This window comes from Pangasianodon hypophthalmus, chromosome 5, assembly GCF_027358585.1.
Source record: "Pangasianodon hypophthalmus isolate fPanHyp1 chromosome 5, fPanHyp1.pri, whole genome shotgun sequence".
Classification (NCBI taxonomy): Eukaryota; Metazoa; Chordata; class Actinopteri; order Siluriformes; family Pangasiidae; genus Pangasianodon; species Pangasianodon hypophthalmus.
In genome coordinates this window covers 27401604-27419860 of record NC_069714.1, presented here as the reverse complement: position 1 = coordinate 27419860, position 18257 = coordinate 27401604, and the positions used below count along the sequence as shown (strand labels likewise).

General features: G+C 37.5%; 1 protein-coding gene across 5 annotated transcripts in view; it reads left to right on the top strand.

Annotated features, from left to right (window-relative positions):
* gulp1a (GULP PTB domain containing engulfment adaptor 1a) overlaps positions 1-18257 on the top strand; it is a 214454-nt gene that overhangs the window by 160164 nt on the left and 36033 nt on the right. For 3 of the 5 annotated variants that reach the window (XM_053234342.1, XM_026947567.3, XM_034304892.2), the window contains one exon: positions 17653-17715. In XM_053234342.1, coding sequence (XP_053090317.1) covers positions 17688-17715 — 28 coding nt within the window. In that variant the 5' untranslated portion in view covers positions 17653-17687. Of the gene's footprint in view, positions 1-11258; positions 11465-17372; positions 17393-17652; positions 17716-18257 lie in introns of those variants that run through there. The other 2 variants (XM_034304894.2, XM_034304893.2) reach the window with 2 other exon arrangements.

The window sequence follows — 18257 nt, the reverse complement described above, 5'->3', positions numbered from 1 at the left end:
TTATACTTTACTTAGGTCAATTCTCATCCTGCATCTGACTCGAAACATTAGTTTGATGCCCCACAACCTCATAATTATTTTGAAACTGATAGAACTTCTTTCTGATAGAAAGTTCATTCAAGCTGGCCTCAATTGCTTTACTCTTTCGATTGAGGTGTATACGTGAATGTTTTTTAGCCATTGAGTTTTAAACTTCACATTTGTTTTTAGAAACAAGTGAAAGGAAGTTGTAGGAATAACAGAGGGAGAGACACAGCGAAAGAGGAGGGTTGGAGTAGGCGGTCAATCCCAGGAGCACTACAAACACTAGCCAAATTATGTCTGATGCAGTCATCAGACTGAAGAAGATGGAGAAGATGATTAATCAGAACAGTGCAAATTTGCCAGGAAATGGATGCATGCATTAAAGATTGGCCTCAAGTCCTTATATAAGTGTCTCCCAACTTGTTAGACCTTACAGAAAGAGTGCTGAAATTCTCTCCATGGCTGTAAAATGATTGCAGATCATTTTGAAATATTTTGCAGAAAAATGGCACTACTCGAGAAAACTTTTTATACCACAGTTCGGTTGAATGCTCAAATCTGATTGGTCAGAAGGTGTGCATTGTTTTCGTATAACTGCATGGCTCTGACTGTAACATGAACGATAGATTAATATTAATGTGCTCTTTCTAATGCGTTATTGTTTCTATAGTAACAGCTTATACACAGGGACTTGTACTTTGGACACTCCACATAATTTAAGACTAATAAAGAAAGGTTTTAAAAAACTTTTTAACAAAGTAAAACATGTGATCATTAATTTGGTGATTTTTTGTAGGAGATGTTTATTTAACATTTATGGAAGGAGTCTCAGATTTTAAGTACTTCGTAACAGTCAAAGTTTATCAGCTCAGGAAAGTCTTCAGGACAGAGAAGTTTATACTTTCGGGTTTCTTGGTAAAATGACAAGCTGCGTTTTATGAGCGAGCGAGAGAGAGAGAGAGAGAGAGAGAGAGAGAGAGAGAGGCTGGTGAGGGAATGACTGTTTATCGCAGAAGTAACTTAACTGAGAACAGGAACTAATTTGTCTCTCGGACACTCCACAACATTAAATCTAACTATAAACCTTTAAAATGTCCGATGTGTCATTCCTTAATAAAATTAAACCATTGTAATCGTTGGCAAATCACTGCAGTATAAGTGGAATAACACACTCCAGACAGTGTTGTTATCTGAAAACAATGCACTTTTTTTAATAACAGCACAGTCGTAAAAAATCATGTTATTCCTCACTTAAAATATTGTGCTAAAATAATGTTATTCATTTGCATTCAGTTGCTTATTTTCATGAAGGGTGCCAATATTTCTGGAGTTGGCTGGAAATGCAAACCAGTGAAGCTGTGATATCAGTGATCACTGAGTAAAGCTCAGTATTAAGATACTGGTTTACTAAGTTATTAAGATTAAGGTTTACAAACAGTATATTTTGCATCTTGAGAAGGCAGTTGTCTTTTTGTAGTGATAATACTGTTAATAACAGACAGTTAAAAAATTATAAAAAATATTATTGCCATATACAAAGGCTAATCCACACAAAGTGTGTTTATGAAGCATCTTTTTAAGTGAAGCAACATGTTTTTTTCTTTTTTTTTTTTAATTTCAAAAAATATTTGTTGCTACATGCAAAGTATAATAGAGATGCATTCACTCATCATACTTTATAATAATGTGTAAACTGTAGCTGCATATCAAAGTGTTTGTATAGTAATGATGTTCATTGATTACCAGAAAAAAATACATTAATTGTTTAAATAATGTGTGTTGAGATTTTGCATTTCATGGTTTGTGTTTTTATTTTCATGTTGCTTTTACTTGCTGTTAAATTTTTGCGTTTTGTATTTTCTTTAAATGTGTTTGTCATTGCATACATTTTTATTATAATTCAGATGTATGAAAAGGTTCTTGTTGCTGTGATTGTTGTTGCTAGTGTAGCAGTTGTTGTTGTTGTTGTTCCTGATGTTGTTGTTGCTGTTGTTGATGTTGCCGTTATTGGTATATTAGTAATTTTTGTTGTTGTAGTAGTTGTTGTTGCTGTTGTTCCTGTTGTTGTTGATGTTGCTGTTGTTGATGCTGCTGTTATTGGTGTATTAGTAATTTTTGTTGTTGTTGTTGTTGTAGCAGTTGTTGTTGTTGTTCCTGTTGTTGTTGATGTTGCTGTTGTTGATGTTGCCGTTATTGGTGTATTAGTAATTTTTGTTGTTGTTGTTGTTGTAGCAGTTGTTGTTGTTGTTCCTGTTGTTGTTGATGTTGCTGTTGTTGATGTTGCTGTTATTGGTGTATTAGTAATTTTTGTTGTTGTTGTTGTAGTAGTTATTGTTGTTGTTGCTGTTGTTCCTGTTGTTGTTGATGTTGCTGTTGTTGAAGTTGCCGTTATTGGTATATTAGTAATTTTTGTTGTTGTTGTTGTTGTAGTAGTTGTTGTTGCTGTTGTTCCTGTTGTTGTTAATGTTGCTGTTGTTGCCGTTATTGGTATATTAGTAATTTTTGTTGTTGTTGTTGTAGTTGTTGTTGCTGTTGCTGTTGTTCCTGTTGTTGTTAGTGTTGCTGTTATTGGTATATTAGTAATTTTTGTTGCTATTGTAGAAGTAGTTGTTTTTGCTGTTATTTCTGTTGTAGTTATTACTGTTCTTGCTGTTGTAGGTCTTGTTGTTGATTTTTTTTGTTGGATTTGTTGTTCTTGTTCACCCCATGGTGAAAAAATAAACAACAGTGAACCAAATGTTTACACAAGCAGAGAGAAATGATCTGATTTAAGACTCTTGAAGGACGTGGCAGCCAGTTAAAATGTGCCTCTCCTTGCTCATGTCCTCAGCAAACTGGCCTTAATTGGCAATTAGGTTTTCCTTGTCACAGTGTTTACAACTTCCCCGTTCCTGTCTCATCAAAGCTCCGCCACAGAGCATCGACTCACAAAATTGTTCCTTCTCCACACCGCGAGCTTGCTTAACTGCTTTAATTCCAACACTCAGGACCAGGACTGTGTACTAATCAGGACTTTCTCCATGGAGTTCAGTTTGTGTTACTGTCAGTGGCTAATGAATGTATTGAGCTGTTGTTTGTTACACAGAGAGACATTCAGGACAGGACTAGGGGTGTAAAGATTCGCTCATTACAATCAGTGCACTGTGTGTAATATTTTCAGTATGAACGAACTCATTCACTCGTGTATCAGGCAGAAGTTGTTCGACTATGGCGCCTGAATAGATCTGGGTGTATGTATATATCAAATGAGCTTCCTTTGGGACTGCCAGTGAAGGAGGCGTGGCCTCTGTTTTTCAGTCCCAGCAAATTAAGGAGGCATGGCCTCTGTATGTGCATCAGCCTGTGTGCCTGTCAATCTTAGTAAAGAGGGTGTGAACTTTGATCCTGTCAGTCCCAATTAAAGTGTGACCTCTGTGTGCATGCAAGTCCTAATGAAGGAGGCGTGGTTTTGGTGTCTGTTAGTCCCAATGAAGGAGGCGTGGCCTGTGTGGCTGTCAGTTCTAGTGAAGGAAGTGTGGCCTCTGTGTGTGTCTTAGTCCCAGTGAAGGTGGTATGGCCTCAGTGTCTCTTAGCCCAAGTGAAAGAGGTGTTTCTTTGGTGTCTGTCAGTCTCAGTGAAGGTGATGTGACCTGAGTGTGTGTGTGTGTGTGTGTGGCAGTCCTAGCAAAGGAGGTGTGGTCTTTGTGTCTGTTGGTCTCAGTGAGCTTCTGGTTTGGCCTCCAAATTGACTTATTTTTTTAAACTAAAGTAACTGTTAACATAGCAACATTTTGTGACATCATTTTCTATTTTACATAATTTTACTAAATAATTTTAATTTTAATTTTACTGTAACATTAGTTGTATAATGTTTTCATATTTACATATCACAGCATACTTTTTATTGTTATTAACATGTAGTAGCATGTTTCTACCTACATTCCTATTCAGTAGACTTAAACATTCTTATTTCTGAGTTTATGGTCACAGAATAATGCTAATCCTTTACTAATCCTGTAGACTGTCTGTGCTTTTCTGTAGAAATGTTTAATTTGTTTATGTCTGGGGTTAATCACAGTCCCTTACTGTGTCACATTGTTTCTGTTCAGTGATACATGAAAATTCTCCAGTTTGAAAGCTGAAGAAACCTGAATTGTTAACACATAGAGGACATCTTTTTTTTTTTTGATTCCCCCAGGCTCATGCTGTATCTTCTTCACCTCATTCAGTTAATTGAAGTGATGCACTTTTATCTCCAGACTGTCACACACTTATCCGTTCTCGAGTGGCATTACAAATGGATTGTGAAATGAGGACATATCCAGAACATTCAGCCCGCTGTGTAAGACTTGAAAGAGGCTGAATTAAAAAACAAATGTACCCATTAGTCTCTGATGCAGCTTCTTCTACAGCTTCAATAGTTAATAGAAGCTTGTTTCTGTTTTTGCTCTTTTTTTTTTTTTTAAGACAGGCTGAATACAGGTAAACAGCAGTATGATTTTCTTGGCAGATCTCAGCTTTTGTGCGTTTCACTTTTGTGTGTTTCCTGATCTTTATTACTTTGTGTTTGGAAGCACACGTTTAGCCCTGAGCCCCGGCTGCTGACGCGCTGAGCTTTAAGGCACTTGTGTGATTTCTTCAGGAAGGCCGAGCTCTGTTTGGTTAATGTGGGAGGCTTTGGAGGCAGGAAACAATGTCTAATAGACTGAATTTCCATTTGCACTACTTCAGGTCCATTTAAAAACTGCACACAGATTTATAGCTTTATTAACATTGTGTCTAGTTTGCCTAGTACAATGTAAGTTGTTGGTTAAGTCTAATAAGTCATTTCCAATGTAATCTGAAGTGTAAATAACTATCCGTGCCTATTTGTCCATTTGAGTCCAACTCACAGCGAAATTGATGCTTTTAAATAGTTTAATTTGGATTAGTTTCCCACTGCACAAAGTTTAAGAACCAGAAAGCAAAAATATTTAGATAGATAGATAGATAGATAGATAGATAGATAATTGGTTGAGGGGTGTGTAAAGCTGAAAACATCCTCTAAAACTCCTTCATTGATTGGTCAGAAATTGGTAATGGGAAAAGGTAATGAATGAATGAATGAATGAATCAATCAATCACAGCAAGAACCGTGTCGATTCAGAGACACTGCAGTCGAACCGAGCTAGAGTTCATTTGGAAGAGGACCGAGACCACCTCGTTCAGACTGTCTCAGAGTTTGATCCCTGTGTTCTCACCTGCTTAAATGAACTGCACTGAGGAGGAAAACACAAAAGGGTTCATTTCAAATGGGCTCTTGCCAGAGTACCGAGCGTACCAGGGATCTTCAGTGGTAGGGTACTGAACGTTTCTGTCTTTTTTTAGATGTCCCTTTTCTGGTGTCTTTGCAGTGATATCACAATTTTATCATATGATTGTCTTGTTTATGGTTTCCTTTCTTTTATTGTCACACAGTAATGTTTACCTGTTCTTGATATTAAGCTTGATTTTACATTTTTACCTCTGATCCTCCATCTTTTAATTTAATTCCAAATGGCATTCAAGATTCAGCAAGAGAAAATGCCTGATTTCTTGTATTGCTGTTATATTTTCAGTCTAGCGTTTGGGTTGGTTCTTTGGTCCTACTGGGGGGGTTCTTAAGGGTCTATGTAAAATCTTACCCCAGTAAGTACCCTTTTTTTAAGAGTATAGTTACATGAAGATAAAGGTATTGGCACCCTTGGCTTTGTTTGTTTTAGCGTGAACAAATTAGTCTCTGTCCCAAGCCCACATTCTCCAGAGAGCTCCTACTTTTGTAGGTACCGTTATGTGATGGGAAACGAGCATCAAGGTACAGTTCAGTGTGGATTTGGATTAGCATCCATCCTGTGCCATTGCACTATTGAGTGGAAAAGTTATATTATTTACTAAGACTATGACACCAAACGAGGCTAGTCTGCATCATAGTTTACATCAGTTGTTACTCATTGGGAGTAACTGAATATAGGTTGGCAGTGGGAGAATCTGATTTAGAAGAAAATTTGAAATGATTTTAGGTGTGTTCTTTGTACACAAATGACACTAGAGACAAAGGCACTTTCAAATCTATGAATTCTGTGTTGTTGCACTGATTTATAATATGGTTGGTTGTTGAATGGATGTAAAAAAGATCCTTTCTGAACTGTAGCAAGGCCATGATGTGTCTGCATAGCTTCCTTTTTCTTTGCCCATTGTCTCCTCTGTATACAACATCACTCACTCAAAGCAAAGACAGTGATGGACTTTGGCCTTTCAAGCTGTCATGAGGACTTGGACATCTCTTAATCCTCTGATTATTAAAAGAAACATTATCCGTTCTCAGCTGTGTGGTCCAACCTTTGTCTGTTCTTAATTGGATTGCTTTGCTCGTTGTTTCAGCAGGAAATGTCAGGCCCTGACCTATCGGATTATCCTGTTGTTTAGTTGCAGTCTTTTTGAGAGTAGTTGCGTGTCTCCTCTCAGGACTCAAAGGCTTTTAGACTAGAACACACTTCAGTTTTGTCTTCTGCTGTATTAAGACAATTAACCTGTAAACCATTGGCTTTTGCATGATTTAATAACAAAACATGTTTGAATGCAATGTTTGGTGGTCATATATTGTGTGGTTAAGCGTAAATGATTTTGAGGAGTAAAAACATTGCAAGGTCTTTCACTTTCACAAATAGTTTCAGAAAACCTCTGAATAAGATCTCTACAAAACAAATGTAAGCTTTTCAGAACATGTTTAGACCTTTTAGGTGAGATTGACACAGGTTACTTTCACTCAGAAATGAAGAAAGTAACATGTGTCAATTTTTTAAACCTAATTTGGCTTACAAGCAAGCTAGCTATTTTCACAGCATGTTTAAAGCATGGTTGATAATACATCAACGATAGGATTTTTTCCCCAGGAATGTCTCTTGGCCATTGTCCTAAGATTTGGAGATATGAAGTGCTGAAGCTCGTTTAAAAATTTACTGCCTAAGGCTATGACATCACACATGAACCAAAGGGCTCAAGCTATGATAAACTTAGCTAACCTTTTTCCTCAATGCCAACAAATCACTAAACGCACCAATGTCTATAATATATATCAATATAAGGATATTTAATGTGTTTCAAGGTGCACTTTTCCTTTAAGTTCATCTGGTGCACAGGATTTTCACATTTTCTAGGTATGGCATAATAGCAACAAATACAATGTTGTCTTTCTTTTTCTCAGGTGCATAAATAAGCCAGTTGTTCTTCTCTATTAGTCAGCACACACTGAGTTGGAGTTACAGGATGTGGGTACCAAATGTACCGAACTGCTGATTTCATGACTTCTTGATTGGTCAAGTCTCCTTTATTTATAGAGCACATTTAAAAGACAAGAAGTGTCTGTGCTGTGTAATACAATAAAAACAATGTCAATCCAACCGGCAATGAAATAAAATACAAATATAATGGGGGAAAAAATTAAACAATAAAAGCAAAAAGCAAATAAAAGAATTAAAATGCAAAATCACAAATGAAATGATAGGACAATACAGAAGACTCAATACTACAGGCTTTAAAATGAATCAGATGCCTAGGAGAAAAAAAAAGTTTTTAAATTGGATTTAAACTGTCCTATAATCTTGGAGCTGTAACAAGAAAAAGGGCCTGGTCACATTTAAACTTTATCTGTGTCTGTGAATAAATTAAACAAAGCTTTTTAGAAAATCTTAAAGCTCTGGAGGTCGGTCAGTTGCATTTTGTGGGAATTACACCTGCATGTTACATAACCAGTCTATTTTCATCAAGGTTTTAGATTAATATTTCCTTTTAATCAGCAGCTGGTCCAGATAATCACCTGCATTTAGATCAGATTATATAATGCTGATTTACATGTGGTCCAGCAGTTTTTTTTTTCTCACCATTCCTGAGTTAAACTCCACACCAGTGTTATTCAACTAATATTTGATACAGTCCAGTTACATAACATGCCCTGGTTGTGAAGATCCGGATGAGCAACTAACATGACCGAAGGGCTGTAACACTTTCCTTTTAATACATAAGCATTAGTTCTTGGCTGTGCATTAAGACAATATTACCACTTTTGAGTAGCACCACAGACTCTGAAGAGATGAAATGTCTGAAATTGACATGGGTTGAATTCTCTGTCCATCTTTAAACATTCTCTTTTTTCCTAACCGTTTTTTTTTTTTAAAGCAAGCCATGTCAGCGAATTCAAATGGAAAAAACTATGAACGTTGTGAAAACTCTTCTCTGTCTTAGCTAATGTCTCTAGCTGCCAAGAGTGTAATGATATTAAAAAAATATAATAAAATTCGATACAATGCAGCAATGTCTCGATACAATACATTTTCAATACAGCAAAAATAAGCATTGCATTAATATGTGCCTTTGTTTTCCATTTGTGTGAAACAGTGTAACTCTTCACAATTTGTTGTTTTGAAACTAGCCCAGTTTGGCGTTAAAAATCACAACCATCCCGGTGTGACTCACAAAGCACAAAGCTCTTTATTTCACATTCTGCTGTTAGCTAGTTGTGCTGTACAAGTCACATAGCTCTCTGTAGCTCAAAGTTTTTGAATCCTACATTCACCACTTTCTATTTGAATATGAACTTCCCGATCTTCATCGTCAGTTCTGTAACCCAGATTGAATCAGCTGGGAAATTCTGTCTTAAAGCAACAGAGAGAGAGAGAGTGCAGGTGTGTGTGTGTGTGTGTGTGTGTGTGTGGGTTAGTGCTGGGGTAGTACGCTAGTGTATTGGCTTGTGAAAAACACCGTGCTTAGGTGAAGTGTGTTTTGTTTGAAACTCCTGTAACCTCTCGTTATTCGGAAAGCCTACTTTACTATGCAGTGTGTTGAACATATTGTTCTATATGCAGATGTATTTAATACGACACACTGCATCATTACATTACACTCCTAATAAATTCACGTGATTGGTTAAGCCATAACAGATCTGCACTTGTCATGTGTACAAAACTAAAGTCGCTGAACTATGGGCAATTTTTTTTATACGTTGATCTGCTTGGTTCGGTCCACTGAAATACATTTGATTCCACATTCAGGCCGCAGTCCATCATTTTTTGATGACCCCTGCTCTAAGACCCCTGCTCTTCATTAATGCTGTCCAGACGCATGGGACGTCATCAGTACTCTTCAGAAGAAACCTTACGTGTAGAATGTGTAGTTTTTACTACCACACAGCACCTTGAGAAATGGAAAACTATTTGGCACACATTTAAACACCCCGATTTCTCCCTCTCCCCCTCCATCCCCACAGCTGTTCACACAAGACTGAGGGGTGGAGATGATGGAAAGAAAAAAGAAAAAAAAAAAGAAAAGAAAAACCCACACTTGAGAAAAATAAAGAGAGCAAAATGTGCTGAAGTCTGCATCATCACTGCAATGCCAAGACTAACACGCCACCACCCAGACCACTCAGGGGCCGTGCAGGCGGTGGACGCAGAGCGCAGTCGTGAACTTCTGTGGTGTGTGTAAATGTTACTGCTGGTACTGTCTGCTGGGTTTTTTTTTGGTTTTTTTGGTCCAAGGCTTCCTAAACCTGACATTGATAATGGTGAAGGTTTTTAAATTGAACTATGTTTTGCTCAGAAGATCCACTGACCCACTCATGTTTGTGCTCAAGTTGTTCTGCAGCTGCAGTGGAAAATTGAGTTGTGGAACATGTTGAAACATGTTTCTTCCACGTTTTGGGGGATTTCTCTTCTTCTCTCCACCTTTTTTCTCACTGACCACGGGCTTTTTGGTGTCCCGTTGATTGAGTCTCAGCAGAGTCGTGAGAAAACTTTGAAATGTTTCTGTAGCTTGAGCACAAGGTTGGAAGATCTGGGAGAGAAGAACTGAGTTATTTCTTCTATTCTAGTGGTGTAACGTCCCTATCTGTATCTGTATCTGTTTGCTGCTCCAAATATCTGTATCTGTCTTCAGATTTAATTAGTCTGTGTGGCCTAAACTAGAATTTTGTTTTTCTTTTTTTAACCTGACATCTCCTGAAACACTAGAAAACCCATTTAGAAATGTCAGTATTGTCAGCGTGGTGTGTGAATTTGACAGTTCCTCAACCTCATCTACATCACTCCAGTCTCGACTAGAGATGTTTTATTTAATTCCCTCTCATACAGTTGTTGTTTTGGTTTGTTACCTGCCTCTGATATTTTCTAAGCAATTTATCTGGCTCTACTCCCCAAAATATAAGCAGGCTAGTACCCTAAGCTAAAGCACCACGTCCCTGACCAGGCTGTTACCAAGGATTGTCGTACGTTCATGTACATTTCATGCTCACTTGTACACGAAAGTAAAAACCTCCTGCTCGCATGTCTTTTGTTGCGTCCCCTGGGATCCCAGTCCAGATCTAATCTCAACAAGACTCTACACGGCAAACTTTCTTTAGTAATAATAATTTTTTTAAAAAAGTGAGTCTCCTGTTTATATATGTTTAGAACACATTATCTGAACATTGTGAATAATGCATTCATATCCAGTTACATTCCTGTTAGGGCTGGGTGATATGATGATATAATATTGATGTTATAAATTATGTCACAGTAAATTTTTTTGAGATATTATGATAACTTTTTAGAAAAATTTGTTATAATATATACATACATAAAAGAATTAAAAGCTGAATGGAAGCAATTTTTGTACTTTGTAAAATTGTAAAAAAAAAAAAATCGTCTTTAAATATTTTTTATTAATTTTTTCATCAATAAAAATGTTACCTTTTAAGTACAAAAATTCACGTATTATAAATTTGTTTATTAATTTATATCACTATTATAGGATTTTTAAATTATTATTTATAGCGTTTTTATTAATGCAACACTACTGACTGCAGTAGCTGGCAGTTTGTGAGCAAACCTACATATCATGATACATAATGTGGCATAGAATTGTCTTTAAGAATCATGATATGATATTTTTGTCATATCTCGCACCCCAATTCCTTTTCTGTGCATTTTCCTACCAAATCACACAGATCAACAACAAGAGCAATATCTACACCGGTGGCTGAAAATGGGAGAATAGAGACTTCCTTGTTCAGTACAATTCCTCTTTTCATCTTTTTTTATATACATATACGTTACTCTATTTCTACATTTTCAACAAACCCAAAAATTTCGACTCTGTAACACAATACAAACGTCCTCTTGATTTGTTTCACTCTCACAAACTCCTCAGCCCCTCTCACAGCACTCCTGTACGCATCCCCATCTGGCCCACAGCTGAAAACTATTAAGCACCGTTGGAACTTCCTCCCCACTATCCTTCCCTCTCCTTCTCTTTCTCTCCCTTTCTTTCTCTCTCTCTCTCTCCCTCTCTCTCTCCGAGTGTATAACTCGCCTCACCCTGTGTCTCATTCTTCTGTGGGTTCCTATGAAACTCTCCTCGTTGTTTGGCTTGCCTTGGCACAGGGTACTGAGTGCTGTTTTTCTACTTGTTGGTAAGAAACTTTGCCTTTCTTTTTCTTTTTGCACACTGTCTGGACGTTGTTTATGGCAGGTCCAGTCCATGTGAGGAATGTAGGGAGTCACATCTGTAAACAGCTCTCTATGAGGGTTTAACAAACCAAATTCCAGAGCTGACAGACGGTTCTTTCGAAGCGAAAGATTATTGCTGACGTTCGGATTGTTAGCGCAGGGTTGGCGTGGTCATGTATGTATGCTTGTTTATGTGCTCAAATCTGACTCAGTCGATTCACATATGGCTCAGATTTGTGGACTTGAACACCTCGCTGATTTTATGCATTGCAATTTTTAGCACTGTTTTCTGCTCACTCTTTTTTTGGGTATTACTCAGAAATATTCAAAATTGTTTTATATCTGAACTGCCTGTTCCTGACTGCCGAATTTCACAAGGTCAAAGGAGCTCACATGGCTTTTAAAAAAAAAATACTAAAAAGTCAGAGCTATTTCTGCTTGCAAAACAGCCTCAGTGGATGTCATGTTAAGGAATTGATCTTTTTTCTGCTTTGTCAAGAGAGCTGTAAAAGTTTTTGCTTTACTTCTTTCTGTGTACTGGCTTTCTCGTTCTGTTTTCAGTTTGTTGATTTGTTCTAAAAAAAACCTTCTACCTCAAATTTGTACAATTTTTCTTAGCCTTTTAATATACATGGGATGACTAATAAAGATTTATGCTTGTCTGCTTTGTCAAGACAGCTCAAAGTTTTCTGGAGTTGTTTTTTTTTTTTTTTTTTTTTTTTTTTAAAAAGTAGCCTTCTACTCTGAAGTTTTTGCACATTTTTTTCTTAGACGTTTTAATATGCATGAGATGACTAATGATAAACAATGAGTCATGCTTGATTTGCCACATGTGATATAAAGCAGTAATACCTGCACTTTTTTCCCTGCGTTTGTTGCTTTCTATGCTAAAAAGTGTTTTGCAGTTTTGCAACTTGCACTTCATCACTGGATCCATTTGCATTCCAGACAGCTGTGTATTTTATCACTAAAGTTTTCCGAAGTGTCTTTCTTGGTGTTGTCTTGGAGAATGGTGGGAAGGGGCGGGCAGGTCATGTTGCATTTGATTCCAGCGGGAGGTTTGACTCTTTCCTAGGTCAGGGTGAGTCATCAGTCAGGAAGTGATAAAACACACAAATCCAGCTGCTGTCAATCAGAGTGACTGGCAGCACGACCCAGGTGAGGACCCAGGTGGCAAACTGATATTACCTTGCAGGATTTTTTTTTACCCCCAGGCATCGTATAGAGCTCATTATATTTTCTTCTCTCTCTTTTATTGAAGACCGCAATCTGTATACTGAAAAGTCCATGGAATAGCTGCCTACAACAATAACCTTTATACAGAGGTTAGAAAGTGACAAAACCTTTTGGTGTGTCCTGACCCTTCCACCCTCCTCGGAATTGCATCGGGAATAAGTGGCCACAATTGATTCCTCCTCCCTTTTTTAGTCACCTCATGGTTTTATTGCAATGTCTCACATTGCTCTTGCATCATAAATGCACCTGCTTGGTCGAGATGCCGCCGTCCTTGTCCGCTTGACTCTGCGTCGCATTCTCTGACAGCTCAATTGGCCGTAAACAAGCCTCAGCAGCAGTCTTGTTTTTCCGTTCAGTTTTAGTACCTGGTCTGATAAGGTTTTGGCAAGCGGCACTCTGTATCTCTGCACCGCTCCCTGAAGGACTTCAGGAACACAGAAGTATGTCCTGACTCCATTGCTGGCTCCATTTGTAATAAAAGATTTACGTAGTGATGCAGCTGAGAGGACCCTTTGCTCCGACTTTGTAAGTGATGCACTCTACATGAAGTACATTAAAGTACTAAGCCAGTACAGGCTGAACATGGCCAGATTTAGAAATTTAATGAAGCTAAATATCACTGGAAGATTCTTTGTAGAGAGTGTGATCCTGTTTAAAAGTTAATCTGTAGCTGCTACAAGATAAACTGCTAAAACATTGATTTGTTTACTCTTTGACCCTGCATCGCATGCCTCCCCATATTCACAAAGCCCTGCCTTCCGGAAGCTCTGGTGGCTGACGGGGTTCATCCAGTTTGTTTGGTAAATAGTTAGCTTAACTTCCCATCATCTCCTTCTACTTGGCCATTTATGGGAACACAGCTATAAACACCCAAAATACTGACATTACAAATTAGCAATCATTCATAGATAATGTAAAAAGCCAAGGAAAAGACTGCGTTTGGAGGTGTGCAGCTTATTTCAGGCACCTGGATAACCTACTGATCGGATTGATCGGACTGGTCTTCTTGGATTGAAGGCTGATTGAGTGGGAGTCTATAACATCTTTTGGTCCCTAGCTAGTGTCTGCATGATAGTGACCTCATAGTATGTTTCTATCAGTGCCACTGAATTTCAGACAATACTTCTGCCAGCTTGTAATCAAGGGCGACATTCCCTTGATTACAAGCTTGATTACAAGCCAAAGCATTGCAACTTTCGTCTCTGGATTTCCTCCTCACTTGTGGGTTGTTGTGCGAATCGTGGTCTGATGATCTTATTTCGAAGGGGACGTTCACTGTTGTAAACATCACATTTGGAATACTTCAAGCATATTCATGCCTGATTTGAGCAGCATCCACATCTCAATTCCATCCAGCAGTACAGGCAGGATTAACATTCGGAAGAGCTGCATCTTTGCCTAGATGGACATCTTTGTATTCTTTTGCGTGCACCAATTGAGCAAGACAAAAGCTGTGTTAGACTGGCCAATCCTGCCGTAAACCCTGGCTGTGGATGCCACTTAATTCTCCTGGATCAGTGACCATAGGTATTTCAACTCCTTGATTTGTTCAGTTTGGATTCCATTGAGGTGGACACTGGTTCATGATCCACAAAAATATTGTCACTTGCCAGGACCTTGATCTTTTCTGCATTGATACAAAGCACTACTGACAGGAGAGATCTAAACACAACCAAAAAAGTCCAGCTCTTTTTTCCAGTAACTTTCTCAGATACTTTGGTTACTTTAATTAAACAGTTTGGTTTCGTTATATTCTTCAGATGTTTCCATATCATCTGTAATAGTGAGAACAATATGAATATTAACCAGTGCACCTTTAATTTTTTTTTCTTTTTTTATGTACATAAGCCCATTTCTCTTCTTTCAGCTTTATTCCCTTCTCTTGAAGAAAGAAATGACTCTTTATTGATATGAGATGATCTGGTCAGCAGTAGCTCCCTTACTATCCATCAAGATAAACACTTTTATGTCGAGCGTAATGGACGAGAGGTAATTCACAACGTTCTGCCGATAATTCTGACGTGATGTACTGTCTTGGGAGCAGACACAACACAACTTGAGATGCTCCATGAATGCCGCTGATGCAGTGGGTTTCCGAATAGCACTGATAGCTCTGATGTTTTTATGGCCTTGGTGACCTTTATATGATGACCTTTCTATGAGTCTGTTGCGTGCTGAATGAAACAACACAGTTTGTTGGTTTAAAATGATTGTTTAAATAAAAAGACTAGATAAATGATGTTTAATTAGAACATTTTTCATTTGATTTCATGTAATGTTTATTCATTTGTAGTGACATTTGGCTAAAAACATCTGCTTGTTGGTTCCGTCAGTACCTTTCTGTGTATGTAATGGTTTTTGTTTATGTAATAAACATTCTTTCCAAGCCATATTCCAGAGTATACTCTAATTTTCCTGTTTCTTATACTGGAACACTGTGCCCTCTGTGGAAACCACAGCCATCCCATACATGCATATATACTACTAACTTTACAAGTCTTTTTTTCTAATGTTGTGCTAATTTATACGATTGTAGCCTCAGAGCTGCTGACTGAGTGTACATTGTTCAAGATTATGCATTTCATTTCTTTGCTCCGCTCTATTATTATTTATTTATTTCTCGGAAGCTTTTATCTAAAGTGACTAACAAATGGGGCTTAATAGTTGCCAAGCATAACCAAGTATAAAGCTAGTGGATAAAGTGGATATTTCTTGCCCTCCAGATGAACTGAATGGTCTGTTTTTTCTGATGTTGGATCTTAGCTTCTTGTAAACATTGTGGTGTAGTAGTTCATGGATGTTATATTGAGAGGTCATGAGCATTGTGTTGACAATTAGTTAAACAGATTTGGGCTTATGTTTGCATGTTTCTTTGGAAAGTTTGAAATGTAGTTTCAGGTTTTGTACGTTTCTTAAGTTAGAAAGTTATTTGTTCAGCAAACACATTTTGGCTGACTGTTAAATTGGTGTTTGTATATAAGTAATATTTTTGATTATTAACTTTACTCTCTGGATGATAATGGGTTCTTTTTTGGCTTCTTGGCTTCTCTTGGCTTCCTCTTACCATCTCTAAGAATCTTTCTTCATCACCGTTTTCTTCTTGCTCATCCAGTCTGGACTCAAATCTTTGCTTCATGATTATGAATTAATGTCAGTTGAATCAGGAAGGTTAAGGTGCTAAATTTCTGAGGCTTCTGGGAGTAAAGCGATGTGGTGAAGCTGGTACCACATTTGGTATTTTGGCTGTTTGCTACTTGCTACTCGCTGCTAGTAAAAAGTTTTTGAACACCATGTGTAGTTTTGTAATATTATTCATTTAACTTCAAAAATGTGTACAAGTTCAATTCTGTAGACTCTAGATAATCTAATTAGGAAATAGGTATAAGTGATCTGAGAAATGTTTGTGCCTTTTTTGTGTTTGTGAATGTTTTTAACAGGAAAAATGTTGATCTGAATCTCTCTACTTATGCACTTGTAGAACACAGCATATATTTGTGGTGCAGTTGATAATAAAACTGTCTAATCTCAGCTGTAAGATAAATCTTGGTTTACAACAGCTTACAGCCTTACAGTAACTGCTTCACCTAACAAATGCACTCCCCTTTAATAAAGCACTCATTTTGATGGGATACTTAATTGTGACTAGTGTAATAAATGTAATTAAGCAATATCGCAAGCAAGAGTCTGATTATACTGAATATTTCCATGACTGTGTTTCGGCTGTAGCTAATCACAGCCGTGCTGATATTCAGTATAACTGCAAGATTATGAGTGGATTTGCTTTTATACAACAGTTCTATAAACAAGACATTAACCTCTAGTAAGTGACATTTTGACCACAATATTATTTTTGCTGTTGTGTGTGAAAATCCCAGGAGATCAGCAGTTTCTGAAATACTCAAACCAGTGCATCTGGCACCAGCAGCCATTTCATGGTTAATGTCACAGAGTTCACATTTTTACCCCATTCTGATGTTTGATGTGAAAATTAACTGAAACTCTTGACCCATATCTGCATGATTTTATGCCTAGCGCTGCTGCCATATGATTGGCTAATTAAATAACTGCATAAATGAACAGGTGTACAGGTGTTCCTAATAAAGTGGACAGTGAGTGTAAGTAAAGTAATAATAATTCCTGCACTAGTAATAGTAAGAACCTTTGATAATGCTTTTTTAAATTAAAACAACACATAAATAAAGGAATAACATTGTTCTTGTGGGCAGAGAGCTGGTTACAGGAATGTAATTAAACTGTTTTAATTAAAGTCTTACTCTTTTTTTTTTTTTTTTTTTTTTTTTTTTTTTTTTTTTTGTGCCTCCCCAAGGCTAGGAGGATATAATGCTAATTTAATCTGTCAAAATGGCATCTTTGACTCTTTCTTTCTTTTCATCATGCTTTGACTTCTTGCACAGTTTATTCACAGGAAAATGAGTATTGAACTGCTGCTCTGTTGCTTAGGATACATGAATCAATAACTGTTTGGAAAAGGGGATGAGAAAGAAAGATGCTGTATAGTTTGCAGAATTGAACCAACAAGATAAGCACTTAATCTTGTTCAAACATCTGTTTATATCTGTATATTGCATCTGCGTTTAATGTTTTTTTTTTTTTTTTTTCTGTCGTGGGTTGAAGGAATAGACCTGTCCATTAAAGTAAGTGATTGATGGATCTGTTTCAGACAGAGACTAAGTAATTGCTTATCTATTGATACATCAAGTAAAGATCAAATAGGCTATGAAATAATGCTGAGGAAAAGTAACACAACACATTCATAGTCGTATGCTACATGCTATTCCACAGCTAAATGTGTCAGGAGGTTTTGTTTTCCCCTTGCTCTGATTTGTTAAAAAATTCCTTTTTGCAGATTTAGTGCACCTCATTTGATTTCAGATGTCTGTTCTCGTTTCTCCAGGTTCAAGCTCAGCTTGAAATTGCACATTTTCCAGCATGAGCCGTCCATTTAACAGAAAAAAAGGTGAGTGATTGTGTCGGCTCTCTTCAATGCCCTTTTCTGCTCTTTTCACTCCATCACTGCATCGCTGAATGTCGTGGGGACCCTAACAAGTCACTCTAGAGGTGCTAAAATGCTGCAACCCCACCAAAGAAAAACGAGGCATGACACAGAAAGTTTCTGTCTTCTTCCTCGCTGTCAGTCTCTCCCGCATTTACCATTCACCTTTCTGTTGATTGCATCCATTATTTTTTCCCCCTTACCGTCGTCTCCACCTTCACGTCCACACCGAACAGCTTGACGCATGTCCCTCTGCCTGTCCTCGTCTGTCTCTCCCGGATGAATTAATGACTTCTTTATATGATGAGCCCAAACTCTGCCTGGGTCTCAGGTGGCTTTGTATAAACTGCTAATGTTTTCTGCATTCGGGTTCATTTAGCCTCACCTGATTTGTTCTGATGAAATAAAGTCTGTAATCAGAAAGCAAGCTGTTGGGGAAGCTTTTCTTCTTCTTCTCAGTTTGCACCTTAGATTTTCCTGATTTTAATAAACCTGGCATCTGGTCA